Source organism: Triticum aestivum, chromosome 3A, assembly GCF_018294505.1.
Source record: "Triticum aestivum cultivar Chinese Spring chromosome 3A, IWGSC CS RefSeq v2.1, whole genome shotgun sequence".
Taxonomy (NCBI): Eukaryota; Viridiplantae; Streptophyta; class Magnoliopsida; order Poales; family Poaceae; genus Triticum; species Triticum aestivum.
The window spans coordinates 488,052,057-488,077,995 of record NC_057800.1 but is presented as its reverse complement, the minus strand read 5'-3'; the positions used below and the strand labels follow the sequence as shown (position 1 = coordinate 488,077,995).

The window sequence follows — 25,939 nt, the reverse complement described above, 5'->3', positions numbered from 1 at the left end:
ACTAGCTCCAATTCATCAATGTAATGTAGGCATGTATTCCGAATATAGTCATACGTGCTTATGGAAAAGAACTTGCATGACATCTTCTATCCTACCCTCCCGTGGCAGCGGGGTCCTATTGGAAACTAAGGGATATTAAGGCCTCCTTTAATAGAGTACCGGACCAAAGCATTAACACATAGTGAATACATGAACTCCTCAAACTACGGTCATCACCGGTAAGTATCCCAATTATTGTCACTTCGGGGTTAACGGATCATAACACATAATAGGTAACTATAGACTTGCAAGATAGGATCAAGAACTCTCTTATATTGATGAAAACATAATAGGTTCAGATCTGAAATCATGGCACTCGGGCCCTAATGACAAGCATTAAGCATAGCAAAGTCATAGCAACACCAATCTCAGAACATAGTGGATACTAGGGATCAAACCCTAACAAGACTAACTCGATTACATGATAAATCTCATCCAACCCATCACCGTCCAGCAAGTCTATGATGGAATTACTCACGAACAGCGGTGAGCATCATGAAATTGGTGATGGAGGATGGTTGATGATGACGATGGCGACGGATTCCCCTCTCCGGAACCCCGAACGGACTCCAGATCAGCCCTCCCGAGAGAGTTTAGGGCTTGGTGGCGGCTCCGTATCGTAAAACGCGATGAATCTTTCTCCCTAGTTTTTTTCTCTCCGAAAGTGAATATATGGAGTCAGGGTTGAGGTCGGTGGAGCGTCAGGGGGCCCACAAGGCAGGGGGTGCGCCCAGGGGGGTAGGGCGCGCCCCCACCCTCGTGGACAAGTGGAGGCCCCCCTAACGTGGATCTTCCTTCCAGTATTTTTTATATATTCCAAAATAATTCTCTGTTGATTTTCAGGTCATTCCGAGAACTTTTATTTCTGCACAAAAATAACACCATGGTAATTCTGCTGAAAACAGCGTCAGTCCAGGTTAGTTCCATTCAAATCATGCAAGTTAGAGTCCAAAACAAGGGCAGAAGTGTTTGGAAAAGTAGATACGATGGAGACGTATCAGGGATCGCAACAGTTTTTGAAGGTAGAGTATTCAACCCAAATTTATTGATTCGACATAAGGGGAGGCAAAGAATATTCTCAAGTATTAGCAGCTGAGTTGTCAATTCAACCACACCTGGATAACTTAATATCTGCAGCAAAGTGTTTAGTAGCAAAGTAATATGATAGTAGTGGTAACGATAGCAAAAGGTAATGGTAGCAAAAGCAATATTTTTGGTGTTTTGTAATGATGGTAATAGTAGCAATAGAAAAGTGAATAAACGAAGAACAATATATGGAAAGCTCATAGGCAATGGATCGGTGATAGAGAATTATGCCGGATGTGATCGATCATGTAACAGTCATAACATAGGGTGACACAGAACTAGCTCCAATTCATCAATGTAATGTAGGCATGTATTCTGAATATAGTCATATGTGCTTATGGAAAAGAACTTGCATGGGATCTTTTGTCCTACCCTCCTGTGGCTGCGGGGTTCCTATTGGAAACTAAGGGATATTAAGGCCTCTTTTTAATAGAGTACCGGACCAAAGCATTAACACATAGTGAATACATGAACTCCTCAAACTATGGTCATCACCGGGAGTGGTCCCGATTATTGTCACTTCGGGGTTGCCGGATCATAACACATAGTAGGTGACTATAGACTTGCAAGATAGGATCAAGAACTCTCACATGTTGATGAAAACATAATAGGTTCAGATCTGAAATCATGGCACTCGGGCCCTAGTAACAAGCATTAAGCATAGCAAAGTCATAGCAAGATCAATCTCAGAACATAGTGGATACTAGGGATCAATCCCTAACAAAACTAACTCGATTACATGATAAATCTCATCCAACCCATCACCTTCCAGCAAGCCTACAATGGAATTACTCACGCACGGTGGCGAGCATCATGAAATTGGTGATGGAGGATGGTTGATGATGACGATGGCGACGGATTCTCCTCTCCGGAGCCCCGAACGGACTCCAGATCAGCCCTCCCGAGAGAGTTTAGGGCTTGGCGGCGGCTCCGTATCGTGAAACGTGATGAATCTTTCTCTCTGATTTTTTTCTCCCCGAACACGAATATATGGAGTTGGAGTTGAGGTCGGTGGAGCGTCAGGGGGCCCATGAGGCAGGGGGGCGCGCCCAGGGGGGTAGGGCGCACCCCCACCCTCGTGGACAGGTGGAGGCCCCCCTGACGTGGATTCTTCTTCGAGTATTTTTTATATATTCCAAAATAATTCTCCGTTGATTTTCAGGTCATTCCAAGAACTTTTATTTCTGCACAAGAATAACACCATGGCAATTCTGCTGAAAATAGCGTCAATCCAGGTTAGTTCCATCCAAATCATGCAAGTTAGAGTCCAAAACAAGGGCAAAAGTGTTTGGAAAAGTAGATACGTTGGAGATGTATCAGCCGTCTCAAGCAAATGGCGATGTTTGCGTTCAACAATGCCATTCTGAGCATGGGCACCAGGGAAAGAGAATTGGGCAAGAATACCCTGCTCCGCAAGAAAACCATGCAAGAGGTGAGAGATATACTCTCCAGCTGAGTCAGCATGGAAGATACAGACAGGCGTGGAAAATTGAGTGCGAACCATGGCAACAAAACACTTGTATACGGGGAGAACCTCGCTGCGAGATTTCATACAATAAAGCCAAATGTAACGAGAGAAATCATCAATAAACAGAACATAGTAGCGATGACCCCCTTTCAAGTCAAAAGGAGCAGGACCCCATACATCAGAATGAACTAAGTCGAAAGGACGCTGAGATACAGACTCACCGGTAGGGTAAGGTAACTGAGTGTGTTTGCCAAACCTACAACCATCACAGTGCAACGGAACATCACTCGAGACAGATCCTAAGACGCCTTGGTGTACTAATGAGGACAAGCGAGAGCCACAGATGTGACCAAGTCGATGATGCCGCTGTTGGAAGGACGCAAAAGAGGAGGCAGCAAGAGCATGTGAGCTGGCATATGTGGTAGCAGCGAAAGGAACACGAAGCCAGTCAACCCCCCAAAGGCTCTCAGACTCACGGCTCCGAGGGCCAGCGCCAACTAGAGCCTGAGTGCGACGATCCTGAACAGAACAAGAGTCAGCATTAAGAATGACACGACAACCAGAATCAGTAAGTTGAGCAGCAGAAAAGAGATTCATGGTAAGTCAAGGAACGTGAGAAACACTAGGAACTGAAAAAGACAGAGCGGAAAGAATACCACGACTAGCAAAAGGAAGAGATGTGCCGTCGACAATAAGAACATTAATAGGAGTATCAAGAGGTCGAAGAGAAGAAAATGCTGAAGAATCAGAAGACATGTGAAAGGAAGGTCCAGAATCCAAAACCCACAAAGATGTACCTAACAGTGTAGGTGCCGGAGGTGATGGAGGGGTGGATGCAGTCACAACAGCAGCGAAACTGGTTGGCGAGGAGCCTGGGGAAGCCAAGAGATGCTTGAGCCGCACAATGTCCTGATCAGTGAGTGGCAGAGTCGAGAAAGATCCAGGAGTCCCACTGGAAGAGGAGCGCCTCTGGTCTCTCTTCTTCTCGCGGCAATCAGGCTCTGGGTGACCTGGCCGAGAGCAATAGCCACAAAAGGTGTCATAACACGAGCGGCCCTTCTCAGCATAAGGAGGGCGACCCACCCCTTGAAGGTGTAGGTAGGAGCGGTGGAGCAGTGAGCCGAGCAGACGACACAGGAGCCCGAGCAGCCAACATAGATGGAACCACCAACAACCCCGCAGAGCGAAGGCGGGTCTCCTCAGCACGAAGCTCGGCAAGCACCTCCGAGATAGTGTAGCGACCCGACCCGAATGGATCAAGTCTTTGTGCTTAAGTGTCATCCCTGGATCAGTATGCTGACACACACAGCACTCGAGGATTTATAACAGAGGTAAATCACATGTATAAAGTAACGTAAATACCATTACCTCAATCCAAAAATAGCGGAAGTAACAAGGTTGTGGATTCCCATCAACACCAACGGCAAAGTTGAGTGTAGAAATCATAACCCTAACGTATCACTTACTCGTCGTAAGATAACCCTGCAACATGAGACATTCCAGCCACAAAGGGTCAGTATGTTGAATGTACTGGCAATTTCACACCATAGAGAATGATGAATAAAGGCTATCACTATATGCATATTTGGCTGGTGGAAAAGCTCTATGGTTATAAGGTTTTTGCGAAAAGCCAATTTTTCCCTACTGCAAAGGAATAAATTTTATTTAACTATCATGGTGGTTGTTAAACATCGAGAATGGTTGACAGCATTCTCAATCCCAATTAAGTAACATCATTAAATCCAACAAAATTAATTTAAAGTAACATGATGAGATTCACATGATAATCCAAGTACTAGATACTCAAAACGTCCATAACCAGGGACACGGCTAATCATGATTAGTTTATACACTCTGCAGAGGTTTGCGCACTTTTCCCCACAAGACTCGATCTCCTCCGTTGGGATTCTCGCACTACATGGTGTTTGAGAAACGGATGACCGAGACATAGTCTTTCAGAAGCGCTAGCACCTTACGATCGGGTAGACCGTTACACCTACATTCCCCTACATCTGCTAGTCTACCACTGTAAGAGTTCGCACGACTTAGTCAACTATGCTAGAGCCCATAGTAGCTTGTGGCTGCACACAGAAGTTTCTAGTATGAATAATCTCATGATCCCTTTGAGCCTGGGTGGCGGTCCATAAAAAACAGGCAATCGCTGGAATACCCAGGTGCCTAAACAGGCAATCGCTGGAATACCCAGGTGCCTCAATCCACCCAGATGTGTGTTAAAGTTGCCACCTTAAGTAAACCATTAATTAACAATCTCACATCGGTCATGAATACGCTCAACCCAATCCACGTCTACGAGCATAGCATGGCAATATAAGCAACGCGTAGAAGTAACTCCCAAGGTTTGAATGCAGGGCAATAGGTTCCTACCTCATCAACTACTTCCCAATACCCACATGTTATCAATCCTACTCATGCAATGTTTGAGGGTGTAACTAATGCATAAAAACTGGGTAGGAAGGGGGATATGATCAAAGTGTGAACTTGCCTGCAATGTTGATGAAGATGATGCGCACTCAAAACTCTTGATAGTTCTACTCGTCATGCTCCGGTCAATCTATGGTAAGCAAGCAAATAGTAACCACACATAAGCAGCCACTCAAAAGATCGGAAAGAACGAAGAAGACGATTCAGAAAACTTCAAAACCAAGTAAATAACTCTTGCAACATAAAACAATTTCTAACAGTATCAAAATTATGTGAATTTGGCCTTATCGGAAAGTTTAGGTCAAGAGCTTCGTTTTGCAAAAAGAATCAACTCAAACGGAGCTACGAAACTCAAGTTATGATCAAACGAAGTTTGAATCTAAATCTGATCTAATTCAAATTTTTAAAATTTTCAAAAACATATTTGGGTTGGATTACTAGATAGAGGAGATCATAACGAAGAAGTGAGCGTTGGTTTCATTGGATTTGTAGTAACGAGCAAAAAGTTGTGGTAGTTTAAACCCGAGGGACTAATCTGTAAGAAAAACAATGACATATAGGTCCCTGGCAAAAAAATTAAAAAGAAAAAGAAAAAATTTACCATACGAACGTTCGCTGCCGAACGCTATCTAACGAATATGTTCACTATAACTACCTAAAGAGAAAACGTTCACTACATAACTAAACTAAATAAATAAAATAAAAAAACGGGGTTTTTTAACCAAAACTGAACCTTTAAAATAAAACCGGTTCGGACCGGGGAGGTTTTACCGAATCGGAGGAAAACCGGCGATTGGATCGGGATCAGGCGCCAGCGAGTCGGTGAGTCGGGGCGGCGGCGACGGCTTGGATTGGCTCCGGCGGGGCGTGGCCTCCAGCGAGCGGTGCGGCGTCGGCGGGGAGCGGCGCGGGGCGGCGAGGTAGCAGCGCGGGCGGCGCGGGGCTAGGCGAGGCGCGGCTACGGCGGCGAGATGCGGGGCGGCAACAAAGTGCGTCGGCAGCTGCGAGTGGGAGAGGCGGCGTGGCAGGTGCGGGGAGAGAGAGAGAGTGGGTCCGGCTCCTTTTTTAAAGGCCCTCGGGTGCGGCGCCTTGCGCGAGGGGGCAGGGAAAGTCCGGCCTCGGCACGGACGCCGAGGTCGGCGCGGTGGCGCGCCGTAGCGCGGCTGGAAACCGAGCGGAGCTCGGGGACGAGCGGTATGGGCCGTTGGGCCACGGCCTAGCTCGGGCGCTGGGCCGGTCCAATCGGCGACGGAGATTTTTTTTATAAAACATTTTCTCAGACGGACAAAAATAAAAAGGACAAAAAAAATTATATAGGCATATAATATATCAAAATTTTCAGAAAACGATTTTCCACAACATGGACATTTTTATAATGCCAAATAAAATCCACACAAATTCAGATAAATCAAAGAGTGCTACTGCTCTAATAAAATCCAGTAAAAATCATTTTAAAAATCCCAAAATGAATTCAAATGTATTTCTCTCCAATTTTCTGTTGTAGGGAATCATGTTACCCTAATTTCCATATATTTTATTTTTGGAGAAAAATAATTTGAATAAAACTCAAATAACCCAAATTGAAAATTAATTTCAACTGGATTTTAAATTTGAGTTTCTTTGAAACTCCCAACTCATATTTCATATAATTTGAAGAAGTCATTTTATCTTCTCTCGTGAAAATCATTGAGTTGCATAAAGTTTCAGAATTTGAAATCCAAATATTTTCAAAAAGCCCTTTTCATTTATTTAAATGGAAGAAGTCATGTCATCTTCTCTCTAGGGTTTTGTATTTTGAGAAGTATTTGAACTCACGGAGATCCTAAAAGCAAAATGAAAGTTTGGAAAAGTCCTTTTATTCCCTCTTATTTAACTTTCAAAAACTTTCAAATTTCACTCAATCAATCACACAACCATCAAAGAATCAATCAATCTATCTATTTATTATAACATTTCAAAATTTAGAATTTTGGGATGTTACAGATAGGAACACGACCACGAGCAAGCAAGTGAGCACGGCGGAGCTCAAACTCAGAGCGGAGACGAGATAAGAACTCATGAACCCTCTGAAACTCCAAGTCAGACCGCATAGTCTAACAGCAACGGCAGGCGCCACAAACAACTATCCGCAGAGAGTCAAGCTGACGCCAGATGGCAGAGCACTGTGAATAGAACTCATCAACAGAAGAGTCATCCTGCTAAAGAGCATGCTCCTGACGCACCACAAATAGGTAGAGAGCATCACCAGAGGGCTGATAGCACTGGTAAAGATAAGACCACATCGCTACAACGGTGCCGAGGCCCATGAACTCCGAAGCAAACTAAGGGAGGACACTCGCAGTGAGAACAGCAGCAGCTCGAGCATCATCATTACACTGTTGGGGAACGTAGTAATTTCAAAAAATATCCTACGCACACGCAAGATCATGGTGATGCATAGCAACGAGAGGGGAGAGTGTGATTACGTACCCTTGTAGATCGACAACGGAAGTGTTAGCACAACGTGGTTGATGTAGTCGTACATCTTCACGGCCCGACCGATCAAGTACCGAAACTACGGCACCTCCGAGTTCTAGCACACGTTCAGCTCGATGACGATCCCCGGACTCCGATCCAGCAAAGTGTCGGGGAAGAGTTCCGTCAGCATGACGGTGTGGTGACGATCTTGATGTACTACCGTCGCAGGACTTCGCCTAAGCACCGCTACAATATTATCGAGGACTATGGTGGAAGGGGGCACCGCACACGGCTACGAATATGATCACGTGGATCAACTTGTGTCTCTAGGGGTGCCCCCTGCCTCCGTATATAAAGGATCAAAGGGGGGGTGCGACTGGCCAGGAGAGGGCACGCCAGGAGGAGTCCTACTCCCTCCGGGAGTAGGATTCCCCCCCTTTCCTAGTTGGAATAGGATTCGGGAGGGGGGAAAGAGGAGAGAGAGAAGAAAGGGGGGCGCCGCACCCCTCTCCTTGTCCTATTCGGACTACGGGGGGAGGGGGGCGCGGCCCAGCCCTGGCCACCTCTTCTCTCTTCCACTAAGGCCCACTAAGGCCCATATACCTCCCGGGGGGTTCCGGTAACCTCCCGGTACTCCGGTAAAATCCCGATTTCACCCGGAACACTTCTGATATCCAAATATAGGCTTCCAATATATCAATCTTTATGTCTCGACCATTTCGAGACTCCTCGTCATGTCCCCGATCCCATCCGGGACTCCGAACTCCTTCGGTACATCAAAACTCATAAACTCATAATATAACTGTCATTGAAACCTTAAGCGTGCGGACCCTACGGGTTCGAAAACAATGTAGACATGACCGAGACACGTCTCCGGTCAATAACCAATAGCGGAACCTGGATGCTCATATTGGCTCCCACATATTCTATGAAGATCTTTATCGGTCAGACAGCATAACAACATATGTTGTTCCCTTTGTCATCGGTATGTTACTTGCCCGAGATTCGATTGTCGGTATCTTAATACCTGGTTCAATCTCGTTACCGGCAAGTCTCTTTACTCGTTCCGTAATACATCATCTCGCAACTAACTCATTACTTGCAATGCTTGCAAGGCTTATGTGATGTGCATTACCGAGAGGGCCCAGAGATACCTCTCCGACAATCGGAGTGACAAATCCTAATCTCAAAATACGCCAACCCAACATGTACCTTTGGAGACACCTGTAGAGCTCCTTTTTAATCACCCAGTTACGTTGTGACGTTTGGTAGCACACAAAGTGTTCCTCCGGTAAACGGGAGTTGCATAATCTCATAGTCATAGGAACATGTATAAGTCATGAAGAAAGCAATAACAACATACTAAATGATCGAGTGCTAAGCTAACGGAATGGGTCAAGTCAATCACATCATTCTCCTAATGATGTGATCCCATTAATCAAATAACAACTCTTTGTTTATGGTTAGGAAACATAACCATCTTTGATTAACGAGCTAGTCAAGTAGAGGCATACTAGTGACGTTTAGTTTGTCTATGTATTCACACAAGTATTATGTTTCCGGCTAATACAATTCTAGCATGAATAATAAACATTTATCATGATATAAGGAAATAAAATAATAACTTTATTATTGCCTCTAGGGAATATTTCCTTCAGTCTCCCACTTGCACTAGAGTCAATAATCTAGTTCTCATCGCCATGTGATTTAACATCAATAGTTCACATCAACATGCGGTCAACACCCATAGTTCACATCGACATGTGACCAACACCCAAAGGGTTTACTAGAGTCAATAATCTAGTTCACATTGCTTTGTGATTAACACCCAAAGAGTACTGAGGTGTGATCATGTTTTGCTTGTGAGAGAATTTTAGTCAATGGGTCTGCCACATTCAGATCCGTAAGTATTTTGCAATTTTCTATGTCAACAATGCTCTGCACGGAGCTACTCTAGCTAATTGCTCCCACTTTCAATATGTATCTAGATCGAGACTTAGAGTCATCCAGATCTGTGTCAAAACTTGCATCAACATAACTTTTTACGACGAACCTTTTGTCACCTCCATAATTGAGAAATATTTCCTTATTCCACTAAGGATAATTTTGACCGTTGTCCAGTAATCTACTCTTAGATCACTATTGTACTCCCTTGCTTAACACAGTGTAGGGTATACAATAGATCTGGTACACAGCATGGCATACTTTATAGAACCTATGGCTGAGGCATAGGGAATGACTTTCATTCTCTTTCTATCTTCTGCCGTGGTCGGGCTTTGAGTCTTACTCAATTTCACACCTTGTAACACAGCCAAGAACTCTTTCTTTGACTGTTCCATTTTTGAACTACTTCAAAATATTGTCAAGGTATGTACTCATTGAAAAAACTTATCAAGCGTCTTGATCTATCTCTATAGATCTTGATGCTTAATGTGTAAGCAGCTTCACCGAGGTCTTTCTTTGAAAAACTTCTTTCAAAATACTCCTTTGTGCTTTGCAGAATAATTCTACATTATTTCCGATCAACAATATGTCATTCACATATACTTATCAGAAATGTTGTAGTGCTCCCGCTCACTTTCTTGTAAATACAGGCTTCACCGCAAGTCTGTATAAAACTATATGCTTTGATCATACTATCAAAGCGTTTATTCCAACTCAGTTAGGCTTGCACCAGTCCATAAATGGATCGCTGGAGCTTGCACACTTTGTTAGCTCCTTTTGGATCGACAAAACCTTCCGACTGCATTATATACAACTCTTCTTCCAGAAATCCATTCAGGAATGCAGTTTTGACATCCATTTGCTGGATTTCATAAAATGCGGCAATTGCTAACATGATTCGGACAGACTTAAGCATAGATACGAGTGAGAAACTCTCATCGTAGTCAACACCTTGAACTTGTCGAAAACCTTTTTGCGACAATTCTAGCTTTGTAGATAGTAACACTACTATCAGCGTCCGTCTTCCTCTTGAAGATCCATTTAATTTCAATGGCTCGCCGATCATTGGGCAAGTCAATCAAAGTCCATACTTTGTTCTCATACATGGATCTCATCTCAGATTTCATGGCCTCAAGCCATTTCGCGGAAACTGGGCTCATCATCGCTTCCTCATAATTCGTAGGCTCGTCATGGTCAAGTAACATGACCTCCAGAACTGGATTACTGTACCACTCTGGTGCGGATCTCACTCTGGTTTACCTACGAGGTTCGGTAGTAACTTGATCTGAAGTTACATGATCATCATCATTAGCTTCCTCACTAATCAGTCTAGTAGTCACTGGAACAGATTTCTGTGATGAACTACTTTCCAATAAGGGAGCAGGTACAGTTACCTCATCAAGTTCTACTTTCCTCCCACTCACTTCTTTCGAGAGAAACTCCTTCTCTAGAAAGGATCCATTCTCAGCAAAGAATATCTTGCCTTCGGATCTGTGATAGAAGGTGTACCCAACAATTTCTTTTGCGTATCCTATGAAGACGCACTTCTCCGATTTGGGTTTGAGCTTATCAGGTTGAAACATTTTCACATAAGCATTGCAACCTCAAACTTTAAGAAACGACAGCTTAGGTTTCTTGCCAAACCATAGTTCATACGGTGTCGTCTCAACGGATTTAGATGGTGCCCAATTTAATGTGAATGCAGCTGTCTCTAATGCATAACCCCAAAATGATAGTGGTAGATCGGTAAGAGACATCATAGATCGCACCATATCTAATAAAGTACGGTTATGACATTCGGACACACCATTATGCTGTGGTGTTCCAGGTGGCGTGAGTAGTGAAACTATTTCACATTGTTTTTAACTGAAGGCCAAACTCGTAACTCAAATATTTTACTTCTGCGATTATATCGTAGAAACTTTTATTTTTATTACGATGATTCTCCACTTCACTCTGAAATTCTTTGAACTTTTCAACTGTTTCAGACTTGTGTTTCATTAAGTTGATATACCCATATCTGCTCAAATCATCTGTGAAGGTCAGAAAATAACGATACCCGCCGCGAGCCTTAACAGTCATCGGATCGCATACATTAGTATGTATTATTTCCAATAAGTCAGTTGCTCGCTCCATTGTTCCGGAGAACGGAGTCTTAGTCATCTTGCCCATGAGGCATGGTCATCAACTGATTCATAATCAAGTGATTCCAAAAGCCCATCAGCATGGAGTTTCTTCATGCGCTTTACACCAATATGACCTAAACGGCAGTGCCACAAATAAGTTGCACTATCATTATTAACTTTGCATCTTTTGGTTTCAATATTATGAATATGTGTGTCACTACGATCGAGATCCAACGAACCATTTTCATTGGGTGTATGACCATAGAAGGTTTTATTCATGTTAACAGAACAACAATTTATTCTCTTACTTAAATGAATAATCGTATTGCAATAAACATGATCAAATCATATTCATGCTCAACGCAAACACCAAATAACACTTATTTAGGTTCAACACTAATCCCGAAAGTATAGGGAGTGTGCGATGATGATCATATCAATCTTGGAACCACTTCCAACACACATCGTCACTTCACCTTTAACTAGTCTCTGTTCATTCTGCAACTCCCGTTTCGAGTTACTACTCTTAGCAACTGAACCAGTATCAAATACCGAGGGGTTGCTACGAACACTAGTAAAGTACACATCAGTAATCTATATATCAAATATACCTTTGTTTATTTTGCCATCCTTCTTATCCGCCAAATACTTGGGGCAGTTCTGCTTCCAGTGACCAGTCCCTTTGCAGTAGAAGCACTTAATCTCAGGCTTAGGACCAGACTTGGGCTTCTTCACTTGAGCAGCAACTTGCTTTCCGTTCTTCTTGAAGTTCCCCTTCTTCCCTTTGCCCTTTTTCTTGAAACTAGTGGTTTCGTCAACCATCAACACTTGATGTTTTTCTTGATTTCTACCTTCGTCGATTTCAGCATCACGAAAAGCTTGGGAATCATTTCTGTTATCCCTTGCATATTATAGTTCATCACGAAGTTCTACTAACTTGGTGATGGTGACTAGAGAATTCTGTCAATCACTATCTTATCTGGAAGATTAACTCCCACTTGATTCAAGCGATTGTAGTACCCAGACAATCTGAGCACATACTCACTAGTTGAGCGATTCTCCTCCATTTTTTAGCTATAGAACTTGTTGGAGACTTCATATCTCTCAACTCGGGTATTTGCTTGAAATATTAACTTCAACTCCTGGAACATCTCATATGGTCCATGACGTTCAAAACATCTTTGAAGTCCCGATTCTAAGCCATTAAGCATGGTGCACTAAACTATCAAGTAGTCATCATATTGAGCTAGCCAAACGTTCATAACGTCTGCATATGCTCGTGCAATAGGTCTGTCACCTAGCGGTGCATCAAGGACATAATTCATCTGTGCAGCAATGAGGATAAACCTCAGATCACGGATCCAATCCGCATCATTGCTACTAACATCTTTCAACACAATTTTCTCTAGGAACATATCAAAATAAACACAGGGAAGCAACAACGCGAGCTATTGATCTACAACATATGCAAAATACTACCAGGACTAAGTTCATGATAAATTTAAGTTCAATTAATCATATTACTTAAGAACTCCCACTTAGATGGACATCCCTCTAATCCTCTAAGTGATCACGTGATCCAAATCAACTAATCCATGTCCGATCATCACGTGAGATGGAGTAGCTTCATTGGTGAACATCACTATGTTGATCATATCTACTATATGATTCACGCTCGACCTTTCGGTCTCCGTGTTCCGAGGCCATATCTGTATATGCTTGGCTCGTCAAGTATAACCTGAGTATTCCGCGTGTGCAACTGTTTTGCACCCGTTGTATTTGAACGTAGAGCCTATCACACCCGATCATCACGTGGTGTCTCAACACGAAGAACTTTCGCAATGGTGCATACTCAGGGAGAACAATTCTTGACAATTAGTGAGAGATCATCTTAAAATGCTACCGTCAATCAAAGCAAGATAAGATGCATAAAAGATAAACATCACATGCAATCAATATAAGTGATATGATATGGCCATCATCATCTTGTGCTTGTGATCTCCATCTTCGAAGCACCGTCATGATCACCATCGTCACCGGCGTGACACCTTGATCTCCATCTTAGCATCGTTGTCGTCTCGCCAATCTTATGCTTTCACGACTATCGCTACCGCTTAGTGATAAAGTAAATCATTACAGCGCGATTGCATTGCATACAATAAAGCGACAACCATATGGCTCCTGCCAGTTGCCGATAACTCGGTTACAAAACATGATCATCTCATACAATAAAATTTAGCATCATGTCTTGACCATATCACATCACAACATGCCCTGCAAAAACAAGTTAGACGTCCTCTACTTTGTTGTTGCAAGTTTTATGTGGCTGCTACGGGCTTAAGCAAGAACCAATCTTATCTATGCATCAAAACCACAATGATAGTTTGTCAGGTTGGTGCTATTTTAACCTTCGCAAGGACCGGGCATAGCCACACTCGGTTCAACTAAAGTTGGAGAAACTGTCAACCGCTAGCCACCTTTATGCAAAGCACGTCGGGAGAACCGGTCTCGCGTAAGCGTACGCGTAATGTCGGTCCGGGCCGCTTCGTCCAACAATACCGCCGAACCAAAGTGTGACATGCTGGTAAGCAGTATGACTTATATCGCCCACAACTCACTTGTGTTCTACTCGTGCAAATAACATCAACACATAAAACCTAGGCTCGGATGCCACTGTTGGGTAACGTAGTAATTTCAAAAAAATTCCTACGCACACGCAAGATCATGGTGATGCATAGCAATGAGAGGGGAGAGTGTGATCTACATACCCTTGTAGATTGACAACGGAAGCGTTAGCACAACGTGGTTGATGTAGTCGTACGTCTTCACGGCCCGACCGATCAAGTACCGAAACTACGACACCTCCGAGTTCTAGCACACGTTCAGCTCGATGACGATCCCCGGACTCCAATCTAGCAAAGTGTCGGGGAAGAGTTCCGTCAGCATGACGGCGTGGTGACGATCTTGATGTACTACCTTCGCAGGGCTTCGCCTAAGCACCGATGCAATATTATCGAGGACTATGGTGGAAGGGGGCACCGCACACGGCTAAGAATATGATCACGTGGATCAACTTGTGTCTCTAGGGGTGCCCCCTGCCTCCGTATATAAAGGATCAAAGGGAGGGTGCGGCTGGCCAGGAGAGGGCGCGCAAGGAGGAGTCCTACTCCCTCCAGGAGTAGGATTCCCCCCTTTCCTAGTTGGAATAAGATTCGGGAGGGGGGAAAGAGGAGAGAGAGAAGAAAGGGGGGGCGCCCCCCTCTCCTTGTCCTATTCGGACTAGGGGGAGGGGCGCGCGGCCCAGCCCTGGCCACCTCTCCTCTCTTCCACTAAGGCCCACTAAGGCCCATATACCTCCCGGGGGGTTCCGGTAACCTCCCGGTACTCCGGTAAAATCCCGATTTCACCCGGAACACTTCTAATATCCAAATATAGGCTTCCAATATATCAATCTTTATGTCTCGACCATTTCGAGACTCCTCGTCATGTCCCTGATCCCATCCGGGACTCCGAACTCCTTCGGTACATCAAAACTCATAAACTCATAATATAACTGTCATTGAAACCTTAAGCGTGCGGACCCTACGGGTTCGAGAACAATGTAGACATGATCGAGACACGTCTCTGGTCAACAACCAATAGCGGAACCTGGATGCTCATATTGGCTCCCACATATTCTACGAAGATCTTTATCGGTCAGACCGCATAACAACATACGTTGTTCCCTTTGTCATCGGTATGTTACTTGCCCGAGATTCGATCATCGGTATCTTAATACCTGGTTCAATCTCGTTACCGGCAAGTCTCTTTACTCGTTCCGTAATACATCATCTCGCAACTAACTCATTAGTTGCAATGCTTGCAAGGCTTATGTGATGTGCATTACCGAGAGGGCCCAGAGATACCTCTCCGACAATCGGAGTGACAAATCCTAATATCAAAATACGCTAACCCAACATGTACCTTTGGAGACACCTGTAGAGCTCCTTTATAATCACCCAGTTACGTTGTGACGTTTGGTAGCACACAAAGTGTTCCTCCGGTAAACGGGAGTTGCATAATCTCATAGTCATAGGAACATGTATAAGTCATGAAGAAAGCAATAGCAACATACTAAATGATCGAGTGCTAAGCTAACGGAATGGGTCAAGTCAATCACATCATTCTCCTAATGATGTGATCCCGTTAATCAAATAACAACTCTTTGTCTATGGTTAGGAAACATAACCATCTTTGATTAACGAGCTAGTCAAGTAGAGGCATACTAGTGACGTTTAGTTTGTCTATGTATTCACATAAGTATTATGTTTCCAGTTAATACAATTCTAGCATGAATAATAAACATTTATCATGATATAAGGAAATAAAATAATAACTTTATTATTGCCTCTAGGGCATATTTCCTTCATACACCACCGAGTGTAAGCAAACAGATCATCTAGGTAGACGAAAAGAGCATCAGAATAGGCAGATACCTGCTGATCATAAGCATCAACTGCATCATCATCAAGAGCCTTGGCTGCATCCCGATCAGCCTGAGAAGCATCAGCCGCAAGCAGCGGCAGTACCGGCGAGGTAGGAGCCACAGGAGCAACAGGGCAGGGCGGACAAGGTACCTCAACAGAGAGAACGCCCCACTGCAGAAGACCGCGCATATGGATACGCATGAAACCCGCAAACTCAGCATAGTTGGTGTCATCGAAAATCACCGCGCACCGAGGGACAACGACATAGCCCGAAGAAGACATAAGAAAGTCTCTTTGCTGCATCCCTTTTGCTTTCTCCTTTTTTGGTCAACCTTCAGAGAGGATTCGATCTGGATCGGGAAACCAGCAGCAAATGAGCGAACAGGGCCGCGGCTGCTGGAGATCGAGGAGGAGGGGCCAGGGGCAGCCGGAGCAGAGGAGGGGCTGGGGACGACCGGTGGAGGAGGGGCCGAAGGCGGCCTGGTGGAGGAAGTCGGCCGGGCTAGACAAGCTGGGGCGGCCACCGGCCTGGCGGAGGAGGGGCAGGAGGTGGCCGGGGCGGAGCAGATGGCAACGGCGGCCGTGGGAGGAAGCCGGCCGGACTAGACAAGCTGGGCCGGCGCCGACAGCTGGTGGTGGACGAGGTGGCCAGCGAGAACGGCAGCGAACCAGCAACGCGAGGACGCAAGGAGCTCGGCTGAGAGCGTCAGATCCGGGCGATAGCGACCGGCGACGAGCATAACCGAGAGCACGCACGGAGTTTCATCATGCGGAAACAAGAGGCTAACCTACCATCTGATACCATGTTAGATAAACAGCAACTAGTATTCACTGAGGGCCAAAGACCATTATACATATACATCTTTCCCTACTAATAAAGCACGCAGTGCTTCTGGTCGTACGTCGTCGACCCTTGCTTTCCGCTTGATCCGTTCTCGTACATCCGTCCCCTGCTCGCGATCGCCCCTGGCTGGGCCTGTGCCTTTCTGGCACCCCAGGTGGGCCTACGCACGCGCACAAATTGGCCCAATTAATCCAGCCCACCTATCCCCGTCTGAGGCAAAAAATACTTGCTGGTGACAAGACTCGAACTCTAAACCTAACACCCAGCAAAAACAGCAGAGCCAACCGAGCAAGCATGTGTTATTTGTAATATAAAGATTGATTCAGATAATAAATAGTCCCACCTTGCTTTTTTACATCCAACCTACTCAATATAACAGAGAAGTATATGAGGATGGTGGCCAAGCTGAGTGCGGGCATGGCTGGCAAAAATGAGCCCAGTATAAGCTACGACATCACATGAGGTCTTCGGCTCCAAGCTGAGCCTGAGCGTGAGGCATGGCCGGTCGGCCGTGGCCTACTACGGCCAGCACATGCGCTCTTAACATAAGTAGGTTCAAGATGATGAGGAAGAGGAATAACTAAATACATGTGAGAGCAATACATGAGATCTTCAGCTCCAAGAAGAACCTGAGCTTGAGGCATGGCCGCGGGCTAGAGGTATGGCCAGCCAGCGGAGCTCACTCACGAGAAAGCAGCGTCGGATGTGGCCAAGCTGAGCTAGAGTCATGGCCGGCCGGCAAAGCACCCTTGCCGTAGTCCGTTGCCGTGGCCACCGACACTGACGACGTCCGCAAACATAGGCTAAAGATAATGAGGAAGATAAATAGACAATAAATACAGGTGAAAAGTAGTACTATGGCAGAATAAAGTAGTCGCACTCCATGCACTTGCTGCAATGGGGAGTGGTCAGGAACCACTCCGGCTGTGCCGAACACCTATGTGTGTTGGTGGCCAGCAATGTGTTGTGCCCGTCGAGTAATGGAATCCAGAGGTTCCCATTATCCATAGCAAGATCATCATGATATATACTTCATATCAATCAAATAAAATTTTATCAGAATTTATCTCAGTTGGACATTGGGCTCATCATCCAACGTCCACCGGGGAGTGCCTCTATAGGGGGTTAGACAATGGTTGGCCGACCATGACTAACGCGTCCCATCAAAACGAACTCTCCCACAATGGGTAAAGGGAGAGATGCGATTGGTGGTAACCCCAACCCGACCATAGCATCAAACCACGACCCTCACAATTCACTTATTTGTGTTCATATTAATTAATCCAAGTACATGTCAAACAAAGCTAAGAATATTTAGGAAGTACATGCTGGTTACAAAGCATGAAATGCATGTGATGTCATGCAGTAAGATGAAAATGAAGATACTGAAATTGGCAACAACATTTTCTTGGAGTCCTGGAATGAAAGTTGTGAATTTTTATACAAGATGTAAAGACGTGTTGTTAAAGTACATGATCTTTTACTTCCAAGCAATAATATTGACTATGTTAATGTTTTCTGTTGCTACAGTACAGTTTAAACCATCCAACTCCATATCAGTACTACTCCAAATAGAAACTTGAATGATTTTGTTATGGATTTTCCAAGTTTAGCAAGTTGAGCATTTTCTGGAACTTTTATGCACATGAAAGACTAGCCTTAGTATGACGAACAAGTAAATTAAACGGTACTGAAACATGGCCATTAGGTGAATCTTAATATGGCCATCTCCCAGCACAAATGTATAACTTCCTTTCGTTCTCTCATTTACCCGTAGCTCAAGACCAGTAGCAGCAAGCAACAAAAGCAAGCAACAGCCGCAAGCAAAACATCCAGCAGCAGCAAGCGGCAAAGCAAGCAGCCAGCAGCGGCAACAACAGCAAGCAGCAAAGCAAGCCAGCAGCAAGCAGCAGTAGCAGCAGCAGGCAGAGGTGACTCCTCACCTTGCTATTCATGGCTGGGTCGTATGGAGCAGGGAGGCGAGAGGACGGACGACAGCGAGTTCCAAACGGCGTCAATGGCGGTCAGTGCTCGAGGAAGAAGTAGGAGGGACCCGCGGCTTCGAGTCCGTGGTCCAAAGGAAACGCGGACGGCGTAGAGCCCGACACGGTCCCTGGAGCTGCTTGGGGAGGAGGACCGCCGCGGCATCGCAACAGCGGCCGACAGAATCCGAGAAAGGCGGCCTTGGTTCAAGACATTCTTGCACCTTGGCGCCCGGAATCACCATTAGAGGGACTGCAGGAGCAACAATGGAGCTAGGGAATTACCTAGGAGCAAGAACGCACCGGAGAAACGAGATGGTTCAAGGCGGCGTCCAGCGGGCGTGCAGGTCGGAGCTGGAGGCGTGGACGTCGATCCATACTGACGGCTGGCGGATCCCACTGGTCCCTATGGCTGGTGTTGCAACGGCGAGCAGCGGCATCCCCAGGAAGCTTGACAAGAAAGGGGATCTAGGGAGGGAGGGAGGTAAAGAGTGAGGTGGTGGAATGGAGGAGGCCGGGCAAGGGGTTGTGTGCGCATGTCCCTTGGGACGTGACGCTGCTGGACTGACCCAGGTGACCCACTGGTCAGTGGTAAAAGAAGAGGTTGAAAGAAAATAAAAAACAAACAAAATTGGTTGGAATACCTTTTTCTCATCTACTACTTCATAAGCTTCTCAGGATTAGCATAATCTAAATGTTTTGGTGATCAAAACTATACAAAATATCTTGGAAAATTTCATAGATGCTACTACTTATATAATATAAGTAGTATTCTATATTGTTGTGTCTAAAATGAAAATTCCAAACAAGAACAGAGTCACAGTTTGTATTTGTACGATCATGAATAACGCAAGTTTCAATTGCTAAATTTAGATAAAGGTTTTTAGAATAAATTGTGTTCTCTAAGCTTGTCGCATGTAATCCATCAACTAAATGTATTATATTCTTATAAGTGCAACCAGCGCTCAATTTTATTTGATTTGGAATTAACAAGGCGGGTTATACATTATATGTTCTCAATAGCTTTATTTGAATAGCGGGTTTTAACGTAGTTTTTAAAAATTCCAAAAAATGATCCATTTTTACTAAAAAATATTTTGATTTAGAAATTTACAACAAAAACAAAATCTGTTCAAAAAATGATATTTTTGAGAAATGTTCGAATTTCATAAAAACATAATTTCTTAAAAATGTTCATCTTTTTAACGAAATCATTAACTTTTATTAAAAATAAGAAAGTTTCCACGTTTAACCTTATCATTGGCGTTTATTAAAATTGGATATAAAAAATGGTGCACAATGACATATAAAGTATTTCACGCTTTTTTTTTGCCCGGTGCAACGCACGGGCATTTATACTAGTATATGGTAAAGTGCAGAAAGCTTTTTATACAATAGGAAAAAACCAAAAAAGATTATACACATCTAACAGTCCGAACGTCCACGAACCTCCTTCAGCTTTGATTCTGGTTTGCAAAAATTCAGACGTGTGGACCGATCACGCGGACCCAGGAAGTGAGGAACCTTCCCCGCGTCGATCACAATCACATCACATATCAATCAACCCAACCCCCATAATCTCGGGACGCCTGGCCAAGTGAGAAAACCACCCAGTCCCTCCTCGGCCTTTCCGATTCTTGATTGCCCTTTGCCCTAGCTACCTCTCCCCGATGAGATAATCGATCTCGGTAATGGTATCCGCGCCATCCGCCCCTCCCATCCTATCATCAGGTTGGCGTCCGTCCAGCTGCAATACGATCCAGGTCCAGGAGGAGGAGCAGAGGGAGCTGCGATGGTGAAGGACACCGCGTACTACGACACCTTGGGGGTCAGCACTGACGCCGCCGCCGCCGAGATCAAGAAGGCGTATTACCTCAAGGTGCGTGTCCAATCCTTCAGCGATCGAATGCTGACGGCTCTTGATTTAACTGTTTGGGTTTCTATATAGGCCAAGATGGTTCACCCGGACAAGAATCCCGGGAACCCCGATGCCGCGCGAAAGTTTCAGGTACATTTTCCGCTCCTGTTCTATTGCGTCAGGAATGCAGAGCCGAAAAAGAAAAAGCTGTGTTCTAAGAAAGGCTATTGCAGTTGTGCACGCAAAAATGGTTTTTAGACGACGGAACAAATGACCTGTTCTGGTTTACCAAGACATAAATAAAGCATTGGATCGAACTCTTCTTTGGTGTTAAGGTTTCATAATATTGTACGCATTCCACTTTTGTGAAAAAAGCCTAGTCTCATTGTCTTTGTAATTTGGAGGGTTACTACCTCGGTACGGATACTGATTTATATTGATTAATTATATGGAAGGAGTTAGGTGAGGCCTATCAAGTCCTAAGTGATCCTGCGAAAAGGGAGTCTTATGATAAGCGTGGAAAAGAAGGTTTATCCCAGTAAGTCCTGTACTCATTTACTCCCTCTGTAAACTAATATAAGAGTGTTTAGATCACTACTTTAGTATTCTAAATGCTCTTATATTAGTTTACGGAGGGAGTAGTATTTATATCATACTATATAAATGTATTGAGATATTAAGCTCTACTCTTTTGATATAGTACAACACACAGCAAGCAAATTTTTAAGAAAAAATTAATTGCAACAAAATGTCGATTTAACTTGCATGTGCATTTTATTATCCTGCTGACAGACTTTTAATTGAAGGTGCCACTGAATTTTGATAACGATATTTCAGGGATAATATGATTGATCCAACTACTGTCTTTGGGATGCTTTTTGGGAGTGACTACTTTCAAGATTATGTTGGCCAGCTTGCATTGGCATCCGTGGCTTCCGTGGAGAGTGAGGAAGATTCGGGTAGTCCAGAGGCAAGGGCAAGGATTCAAGAGAAAATAAAGGTTTGCTGCTCTCATAATAGTTAGTTACTCGCTGAAAACTTGCTATTGTTTGACACCAGCACCTTAGTAGCTTATCTGGACTGCAGTTGTTGCAAACGGAAAGAGAGCAAAAACTTATTCTGAGCCTTAAGAATCGAATTCAACCATACGTCGATGGACAGCAAAAGGAATTTGGCGACTGGGCAAGTGCAGAAGCTGAACGCTTGTCTCAAGCCGGTATCCACATTTTCTTAGAAGCTTAGGAAATTCATTCAAGTTGTGTGGCTCCACATATGCTCATTTCGATACCTACCTTCTCCTGCTATAATTTTTTCTGATTACTTTATGTTTCTGAGGTGTAAAAGAAGTGCTTCTAGGACACTTAATTGCTTAAGTATGTAGCATGACATACAGAAGGCTCACTATCATTCGTTATGAACATGACACGAATCCTATTAGAGCTTCTCAGGGGGTTCATTCGTGTAAAATAATATTTCAGCTTTTGGTGAGGCTATGCTTCACACCATTGGCTACATATATGTTCGACAAGCAGCAAGAGAACTTGGAAAAAGCAAAATGTATATGGGCGTGCCATTCATTGCTGAGTGGGTAAGGGACAAGGGCCACCATGTAAAGTCACAGGTTAATGCAGCTTCAGGTACATCTCAGTATGTTATTTTACCTTGGTCAATTTACTTCCTTTCTGTTAACAATGAGCCTGATCCTATGACAAGCTCTATTATAGGTGCAATTGCTCTGATACAATTACAAGAGGGGATGAAAAAGATTGAGGATGGTGACAACAAGGAAGAGCAGATACTGAAGAGTATTGAGGAGAAAAAGGATGCCATGCTTAATTCTTTGTGGAAAATTAATGTGGTTGACATTGAGTCAACATTATGGCGTGTCTGTCGAGCAGTAAGCACTGTCCATCTCTGTTCGTTCCTGATGTTTACAGTAGCATGCATGCATGCTTATATTTACTTCTTTGTCTAGTTTTTGAGAGAGAATGCTGTCTCCAAAGATGTTCTCACGTTGCGAGCAAAAGGACTGAAAAAGCTGGGGACAATATTCCAAGTAAGTTACTTTAACCTTGTTACTTCTCCAGGTAGTGTGTTCGGACAGAAATTACAAGCTAATCCAAGTAAAAAAAACTCTTTTCGTTTCTGTACTGCTTTGGGAGTTATTTTTTCTGAGTAATCCATGAAGTGGAACTGTGGAAACCACCCCCTGCGTAAAATCTGCTTGGAAGGTATACGTAAATCCTCCTGAATAAGTGCAAGGAAGTTGATATTCTGTAAACCTGTAAAATTTCAAGGTCAAACCCAATTCATTTGATGATAAATATGAAAAAAGCAAACCCTCTCATTGCTCGCCTAGCATCCTCAGGGACACCTAACTGTGTACGCCGCCTCAGGACTGCATCCGGTAATTTCTGCTCTTCTATCAATGCAAAGATACGCGCGAAAAAAGAAATCACACTATTCGTGTTGAACTGGTCCTTTTGTATTTTTCAAATGCTACTCAATCTGATATTGAAGCTTTGCATTTTTATAGAGTATGAAATCCTATCCCCTAAATATGTTTATGTTTATAGAATATTTAGGACATCTATACGTGGTTTGTATTTCGGTTTTTAAGAAGAGTGGTTTCCACATGATACTTTCCTAGGGTGATATATTTTCCGTTGTGAACTCTTGTCTGTTTCCTCCTTATTTAATGGATGGATGAGGCAAAGTTGTTGCCTCCATTTCAAAATAAAATAAAATGCATCACATGTGTAAGGATCAATGTATGGCTGCGGAGAAGCTTGCCTTTCAAATAAATTATTTCACAATTTTTTTCACTGTTGGAAACTAGTTCAAAACTGTTTTTGTCGCTTAAAAAATATTTTTGCCTTCTACTTGCATCACTCCATGTACCTCAAGCAAACACGAGTTCATGACAGATTTATGTGCACACGCTGGAAGTTTGGAATTGAGCTGTGTATTGTACGACTCTCTCCGTCCCAAAATAGGTGTCTCAACTTTTAATACGAGGGAGTATGTTTTTGGCCTTTCAGTGTTCTTCTGAATTGTTTGTTCGAAGCGCCTTGCAATGGTTTGAGTCGGAACATTTATTAAGGGTCAACCTTATTGGTTTTTCAAGTTTATTTAGGTATCAAAACAAATACAGACTTGGACGACATTAGTAGAGGAGCACGCCGTTCTTGATTTATTGGCACTACTTTTAATTACTCCCTTCGTCCCATAATATAAGACGGTTTTTTGGCATTATACTAGTGTTAAAAAACGTCTTACATTATGGGACGGAGGGAGTAACATCTATCTAATCCTTTTAGTCCTCAGTTTTGGTTTTTTACACCTAGCTCAGTGTGCTTGCTTACCTTTTAGTAGTAGTACTAATGTTGCAAAATCATACTGAATAATTTGAAATTACATGATCATTTCCCATGTAAAATCAGGGCGCGAAATCACCCTACCATCGCGAGAACAGCCTGCGTGTTGAACGTCGCACGGCGGAGGAGACGCCGTCGAACTGACCGGGACGGATCCTGTGCCACCGGCGGCCGAGGCTTTTCCCCAGAGCACCGTCGAGAGTCCATGGTTCTTTCTTGTGATCTGTATAAACGCGAGGCATCAGGTCGATTCAGGACATCTTGTTTTGGTAGTACTAATAATATTTCAGGCACTGTCTATTGATCTGATCAGAAAAATATCAGCAAGTATAGATATGGCTGCGATCTGAACTCGAACCGATGGCATGTACTGTATACTCCAACATAATGCGTACAATCAACTTCGGATATTTTGGAATGTGTTCTTTCACTGTTCAGCCGGTGCTTCCTCCCAGGTCGGCCCAAAACGTGGCACGCCCGGAGAAAACGTGTCGTTCTCCTCAGGTAGACATTGAACTCGTGGCGGCATGCATGCACACGTGGTGCCCCTGTGCTTATCGCCCTGCCGCCCTGCTCCTCGTACATATACGTGCGTTGTGTCGTATATCATGGTGCCACACTGACTTGCAAGCCACCGCCCCAAACTGTGAAACCCCGTCAGAAGGAAGCACCGTCGAGAGAAGTAATGGCGGACTACGGTGGAGAGTACGGGCACCCGTACCCGCGCGTCGACGAGTACGGCAACCCAGTGCCGCCGGTCGACCAGTACGGCAACCCCATCCCAAGGGAACCGGGCCAGGTTCCGGCGTACACCTCGGGGGGCGCCGCTCCGCCCTACAGCTCTGACGGCGCGGGCGCGGTGACGTCGGCCGACTATGGAGCGGGTGTCACGCCGGGCTACGGCCTGAGCGGCGCCGTGCACCCGCAGGAGAGCGTGGTAGGCGGTGCCGTTTTCCCGTCCGGCACGGCGCACACGCACGAGGGCGCGCTAAGCGGCAGCCTCGCCCCTGGCGAGACCACGGCATACGCTTATGAGGGCATGGTCGGCAGTGGCATCGGCACCGGCGACCAGATCCAGCCCACCAAAGAGGGGCACACGACGCTGGGCGAGACTTTGCGGCGCTCCTCCAGCTCTAGCTCCAGCTCGGTACTCCATTTTTCACTCGTTTAATTTGTTCAGCATGTGGGGCTTGATTCGGTCGTAGGAGGACGCGTACTACTTGACTCACTATAACTGGCTAATGGCGTAATGGTTTATGTGTGGTGTGGTGGTGCAGTCGTCCGAGGATGACGGGCAAGGCGGGAGGCAGAGGAAGAAGAAGAGCATGAAGGCGAAGATAAAGGAGAAACTCCCGGGCAGCCACAAGCAGGAGGAGCACAAGGCCGGGCACACGGTGCCACCGGCTGGGACGGGGACGCACGAGAAGATCAAGGAGAAGCTCCCTGGACACCACTGAGCAACATCAACATCTGCGCGCCTCAGTTGACACGGATTCGCTTCTTGGACCATGTACGACCTAAATTGTCACTCGCTGGTCTGTAATGAGCTCGCTATAGCCTTCTGTACAATGATTAAGGGTATTTCCTTCTGCCTTCTTCGTGTGTGTGATCGGTGTTGATAGTTGTATGAGCTAGATTTGGTGTTGTTCGTGTTGGTGTATGCTTAGAGCCTCTTTGGGACTGCTCTGCTTCGTAAAATTCAGCTCCGCTTCAGAAAACACACCTCAAATGGGGTAGCTTCATGATATGCTGCTTCAAAAAACTAAAATCTAGGTACAATTTTCAATTTTTTATAAAGCTTTTCAAAGGTGCTTCAAAAACTCTAGAAGCTGGAGTTGGGTGGAAATTAC

The 25,939-nt window shown here is 44.7% G+C and overlaps 2 protein-coding genes across 4 annotated transcripts; both read left to right on the top strand.

Annotated features, from left to right (window-relative positions):
• The first annotated feature begins 20,362 nt into the window (after window positions 1-20,362).
• Window positions 20,363-24,507, top strand: LOC123061777 (chaperone protein dnaJ 10). 3 transcript variants are annotated; one of them, XM_044485036.1, is made up of 9 exons: window positions 20,382-20,733; window positions 20,803-20,862; window positions 21,168-21,250; window positions 21,550-21,712; window positions 21,799-21,928; window positions 22,191-22,349; window positions 22,437-22,609; window positions 22,688-22,768; window positions 24,156-24,507. In XM_044485036.1, the coding sequence occupies exons 1-9, from the start codon at window positions 20,647-20,649 to the stop codon at window positions 24,231-24,233; spliced, it is 1,014 nt and encodes a 337-aa protein (XP_044340971.1). In that variant the 5' UTR covers window positions 20,382-20,646; the 3' UTR covers window positions 24,234-24,507. The 3 variants fall into 3 exon arrangements, with proteins under 3 accessions (XP_044340969.1, XP_044340968.1, XP_044340971.1); XM_044485034.1 differs by having other exon boundaries at window positions 20,363-20,733; window positions 21,171-21,250; window positions 22,191-22,609; XM_044485033.1 differs by having other exon boundaries at window positions 20,366-20,733; window positions 22,191-22,609.
• Window positions 24,508-24,694: 187 nt separating this feature from the next.
• LOC100415870 (dehydrin Rab25) lies at window positions 24,695-25,679 on the top strand. Its single transcript, XM_044485037.1, has 2 exons — window positions 24,695-25,236; window positions 25,367-25,679. Exons 1-2 carry the CDS (start codon window positions 24,775-24,777, stop codon window positions 25,544-25,546), a joined length of 642 nt encoding a protein of 213 aa, XP_044340972.1. The 5' UTR covers window positions 24,695-24,774; the 3' UTR covers window positions 25,547-25,679.
• Window positions 25,680-25,939: the final 260 nt, after the last annotated feature.